General features: G+C 60.9%; 1 protein-coding gene across 1 annotated transcript; it reads right to left on the reverse strand.

Annotated features, from left to right (window-relative positions):
• Window positions 1-2,526: 2,526 nt before the first annotated feature.
• Window positions 2,527-5,155, reverse strand: GBX2 (gastrulation brain homeobox 2). Its single transcript, XM_070423364.1, has 2 exons — window positions 4,633-5,155; window positions 2,527-3,651 (listed from the first exon to the last, which is right to left on the reverse strand). Exons 1-2 carry the CDS (start codon window positions 5,153-5,155, stop codon window positions 3,128-3,130), a joined length of 1,047 nt encoding a protein of 348 aa, XP_070279465.1. The 3' UTR covers window positions 2,527-3,127.
• Window positions 5,156-5,432: the final 277 nt, after the last annotated feature.

Below are 5,432 nucleotides of genomic sequence, written 5' to 3' on the forward strand. Positions count from 1 at the left end.
CGTAATTATTTGATCTGCAGATGTAAGTGGAATTTATTGTAACAACAAATATAGTGATGTCAAAACCCAACCTTGGATTAAAGCCGGCAGCCAAAGGGGAAGTGTATTAATTTCCAACAGCATCTCAGGCCAGAGCCTATTAGAACAAGCTATTCTTCAGGCCCCCCCATCAGAATTAATCATTGGGAGTTAATTTGAAGCTCAGACAAGTTGCTGTTAATTTAGTGCAGGGAGGACGGGATGGAATAAAAAGCTGAGGTGCTGGCCGAGCCTCGTGGGTCTCATTAATCAGCCAGCTGAGACGGCCTGGCTTGATTACAATTTGCAAAAAAATTCATTAGGGCCCGGGCGATTGACAATTTTTCTCTCTGCCTGTGATGTGACTCATTAGGCAGCCAAATGAAAGCCATGATGACGGCCATGATGACAGCGGCCATCAAGTGCCGCTTGTTTATCTTCCTCCCCTTGGCCTGTCTCTCGGCCTGGCCTCCTCCGGGGGCTCTCCCAGGGCACCCCAGGGGTCATGGATTTGGGAGGAGGGTGACGTGTGGAGAGGGCAGGAGGGCCTGGAGCCCCTGGCCCTCTGCTCCACCTGCTTTCAAAGGGCAAGGATCATGCAGCTGGGGGAGGGGGGAGGACTGGGCCCTGGGGTGGGCTCCCTGAAGGCGGCCCGCGGACACCCCCCCCCCCCCCGCCCCCGTTCCTAGAGAGTTTCTCTTTCCCTCAGAGGTGTACAGCCAAAGCTTCAGGTCTCTTTGTGCCTCCCTCCCTGCCAGGACTTTTGGAGGAGGGAAGGGGCTACACCTGTCATGGCAGAAGTGTATATGGGGGCACTCCAGGATCTGCAGGGGTGCCCCGCTCTTAATATGCAGACCCATCAGGGCGGGTGCAGCTCCCCAGGTCCTACAGTGGGAACTCTGGGCCACGTGCCAGTTCGGCTGGGGGTGCATATCCGGCCTGGGACCGGCTGACCCAGGGGGGAGGGTTTGAGGGGGGTCCAGTGGGGCTGGTGTCTCCACCTTGGCAGCAGTCGTATGGCCACTAGAGACCCGGTATATGAGGGAGCAGAGGACGCCAACCGGCTATGCGGTGTGCTCAGGGACCAGGCCTCACCAATCTTGCTCCAGGGCAGGAAATGACCACCTGCAGGCCTCAGGGAGCTGGGTGGGGGTCAGTAGGAGCCCTCGTGGCTCTCCGCACCCCCCAGAGTTGGCCGAGGCCCTCTGAGGATTGGCCAGTCCACTTTATTGTGCTATAAACCCAAGCCTGAGCCATTGACCACCATGGAGAATCTTGGAAACGCAGTGGGAAACGGAGACTCGGTTGCGCCAGGCCTTCACTTTGCACCTTAAATTCGGCGCGGAGCCTCGGTGCCCATGCCCCTCCGCCGCGGGAGATGGCGTGCTGTAAGCAGTATACATTAAGTCAATGTTAGTCTTGACCCACGGAGACGCGTTTCCCCGTCTTGAGCTGAGGACCTCGGTGGGTGCTGGCGATACCGCTTGGAAACCCTCTCCGGGCCTCCATTCCGGAGGCCCCTCTCCCCTCCAGACTGCTGGTGTGGACACGGCCAGGGCTCACCCTCGCGCGCCCGCTCCACGCCCCTGGGTCACCGCGTCCCAATCTAATGGGCCTGGAGGCTCGAAGCCGGTCGGACGCTTCCGGATCCGGAAAAGAGCCGGCGGAATGGGCCGGACTCGGGGCGCGGTACCCGAGGCGGGGTGGGATTGGGGATGCAGGCACGTCCCTCTCGGCCCTGCTGGCCGCCAGCTCTTAGGAACCCCCACGGACCAGACCCAACCGGCCCGCGTTCCTCGCTCCTTCCCCCTTTGTGCCGCAGGTCGGCCCCAGCGCCCTCGGGGTGGGGCGGTGGTCGGGTCCCGCCCCCTCGCACCCTGCCCGGAGAGGGAGGTGCCGGGCCCACGGGCGCTCGAAGCCCGCTCCGCCTCCTGCAAGCTGAGCGCCGCCCGGAAGACCAGCGTGGCGGGTAGGGTTTCTGCTCCTGTCGGAGGAGAACGCCCGAGCCTGATTTACGGGTGCTCGCCCGACACCGCTTCTTTTCGGGTCGGGGATCTTTGTAAGGAAACGCGTTTCCTCCCTGGATGTAATCGACTTAGAACATCAGGAGTTTGTCTAAAGCCCCCAGTACCCCCAAACACTCGCTCTCCCTCCTCTGGCCGCCCACCTCCTCCTCTGGCCTGTCTGCCAGCCCCCTAGGTATGGAATAGGCTGTGCAAACAGGGGGGTGTTAGATTTCTAAAGTGAAAATTCGGTTTTCTTATATTTAGTGCCCAATTGGAGCGCTTGCTCCAACTGAAAACCCGGTAAGGCACCGTGTGGCTCGCTTGTAGCCAGTCAGCACTGGCCAGGGGACGTTTGTCCGGTACTGGTCCCAGGCCACTGCCAGCCCCACGCTGTGGGTGCCCCCAAACAGTCAAGTCTGGACACACTCAGGAGACCCAGGCATTGGTCTTTTTTTCCCCCCTCTCTCTCTTTCCTTTTTATTATTCACAAGACTGAGATTGTTTAAATGTCATAACTTATAAGAAAATAAGCTACATTGAAATAAATTAAACACAACGGAGACGTGCTTCAGACATGGCTCAGGTAGGATATGCGACCCTTGAAAGAAAGCCAGGCAAAACCAAAGCAAAGCAAATTCCCAGACGCCCCCAAACGCCTGCTTCTCAGTCAACTAAAAAAGCCAGAACAGAAACAAAAATAAGTGTCAACCCCAGTGTGTGCTCTCGCATGTCATGTTTACCTTTGGAAAAGTATGGACAGGTGGGTGGCTGCTATGGGTGGCGGATTACAGCAGAGGTTTTGTTTTCTTCTGGAATGTGAGTGGAGAATATTACTGGGTGGTTTGGTCCTATATAACTTTCAAAATACTGCAGCTGAGATCCAGTCTATATAGATATCTATGTACAAAGTAGGGTAGTATAATAAATATTTAGTGTGTCTTCCGCGGTAGCTGTCGCCCCTTCGAAAGCAGTCTTTGAAGCCTGTGTAATGAATAGACTCTCACTTTACTTGGGGTGTCCACAGTTGGGGTGCTTCCCATGAGGCACAGCCCACCGGGGGTTCCCTCCAGCGGGGAGGCCAGGCCCCGGCGCTCCCTGGGCCCTCAGGGCCGGGCCTGCTCCAGCTGCTGGTGCTGACTTCTAATCGCGAACCTGCTGACGTGGACGGGGATGGGGACCACGATCTTGGGGTTCCGGGAGGGCTCCCCTGTCTTGGAGTTGGCATTGCCGGCCTTCACACGTTTCCACTTAGCCCTGCGGTTCTGGAACCAGATTTTCACCTGCACCTCGCTGAGTTTGAGGGCGTGGGCGATCTGCGAGCGCTCGGTCAGCGACAGGTACTTTTTGCAGTGGAACTCCTTCTCCAGCTCCAGCAGCTGCTCGCTGGTGAAGGCAGTCCGCCGCCGCCGGTTCTTGCCCGTGGACGTGGTGCTGCCCGAGGCGCTGCCGCTGGGCGGGGGCTCCTCCAGCGCGTGGCTGGGGTCTTCCTCCTTGTGAGCCGCCTGGCCAGGCAGATTGTCATCCGAGCTGTAGTCCAGATCGCTCTCCAGCGAGAAGCTCTCCTCCTTGCCCTTCGGGTCGTCTTCCACCTTTGACTCGTCTTTCCCTTGCCCTCGGACAGCCCCGGCTGAAAGCAAAACCAAACGGGGTTTTATTACATTTCGCACACTGGCCTTCCTCTCCCCTTCCCGCCGTCACTCGGGCATTTCCCCCCTTAGCGAATGGTCTTTCTATGACAGTAACACATTGTGATTTCCTGGCCTTTGCGGGGGCGGAGAGGGGGGCCTTAGCGTGAGAAAGCTCAGAAGAGAGGAGGAGACGGCACAAGCAAGGGACTCGAGGCCGGTGTGCCTCCTGGGCACCCTCCCAGCCTCTGGCAGCGTAAGGCCCGAGGAACAGGGAGAGTGAGGCCCAAGAGAGCTTCCTCTTTGTCCCCCGTGGTGGGGGCCGGGTGAGGGCTGAGGGCAAGTTCAGGGCTCCACCACCCCAGGGAAAATTTTGTGAACTTCAATATCGTGGAAGCCACAGTGGGCACCTAGGGAGGCGTAGGTCCCACGCTATGCATTTTTGGGAGACACAATGCTCATCAAAGGGAAGTTTGGTAGCCCAAGGAGAGTCCCCAACAGACACCCCAATACACACAAGCAGCTGCACAGCCTCCCAGGAATCCGATTGTCCGAGGCAAACAGCAAGCCCGGTGAAAGGGTTTAATAGGTCTGGGCACCCCTAGGCACAAGCACTGTGGAGACCCGGAGCCGAGGCGACTGCCCTTAAGGCTGAAACCTACCCGGGACTCACGCAGGGGCGGGGTGGGGGGACGGTCGGGGGCGAGACTTCGTCAAACTCAGCGCCAGACAGATAGGCCGCCCAGTACAGCAGCTGGCCCGGGGGAGCGAAAATGCCACCAACCCCCCAATCCGGAGACCATGCTTGTCGCGTGGCTCTAAAATGCCTCCCTTCCCCGCCCCTGGGCCACGTCTTCCCGCTCTTGGATGGGGGTAGCTAGGGCGGGGGCTCGGCCGCGACCCTCCGGCCCCGGCGGGAAGCTGGAGCGGGCTCGCCCCCGCCTCCTCCCGCCGCGCCCGTGTCGCGCGCGCCGCCGACTTACCAAGAGACGCCTGCACCGCCTCGGCCGCAGAGAATGCGAGCAGCGAGCCCTCCTTGGCCAGGAAGCCTTTGCCGTCCTCAGCGTCGGCCTGCAGCGCCTCTGCCTTATCGAAGTTGCCGCTGCCCGGCAGAGGCTGCGGAGCGAACTTGCGGGCGGCCGCCGCCTCCTGGTGCTGGGGAGATGCGGAGAAGCCACCAGGCAGCGTAGCCATGAGCGTGGAGGTGAGCGCCATGCCCTGCGCCAAGCTGGAGCAGAAGCCGGTGGGCAGGCTGGGGATCTGGTGGTGAGGGTGCGCGGGAGGCAGCGCGGGCTGCAGCGCGGCCTGGGGTAGCGCGGGCGGCGGTGGCGGCGGCGGCGGCAGCACCACCGGCCGGTAGGGCATGAACATGGGGTAGCCGGTGTAGACGAAATGGCCGGGGCTGGGCTGCGGCGGGCTGCCGATCAGCGAGTCTATGCTGAAGGCGGTACTACTCCCCAGCGGGCGCTGCATCATCATCAGCGACGGCGGGAACGTTGCGCTCATAGACGCGCTCGGGAGAGACCAGCGAGAGGCGAAAAGTCCCAGCGCCGCGCCGCCGCCAGGAAGCCCGCCGGGCACCTGCAACACAGTCGGGCAGCGGGAGCAGTATCCGGAGAGCAGACGCCGCTGCCCCTCAGTCCTGGACCCGCTGCATACCCAGCGATTACTGGTGGTGCGCGGGGTGAGGTCGTGCGCCCCGGAGCGAAGAGAGCGCCCGGGCCCCGCGGGCTCGCTGGAGCCACTGCCGCCGCTTGCCCGTCGAAGCCCGCGCGCGTCGCGA

This window comes from Myotis yumanensis, unplaced genomic scaffold, assembly GCF_028538775.1.
Source record: "Myotis yumanensis isolate MYYU_CA2020_CCGP unplaced genomic scaffold, mMyoYum1.0.hap1 SCAF_8, whole genome shotgun sequence".
NCBI classification, from domain to species: Eukaryota; Metazoa; Chordata; class Mammalia; order Chiroptera; family Vespertilionidae; genus Myotis; species Myotis yumanensis.

Bases quoted from the DNA above. Each gene is read 5' to 3' on its own strand.
- GBX2 (XM_070423364.1), bottom strand. From the start codon at position 5,155: ATGAGCGCAACGTTCCCGCCGTCGCTGATGATGATGCAGCGCCCGCTG. The intron at 3,652-4,632 runs GTAAGTCGGCGG...TTTTGCTTTCAG, and splicing joins GGCGGTGCAGGCGTCTCTTG to CCGGGGCTGTCCGAGGGCAA.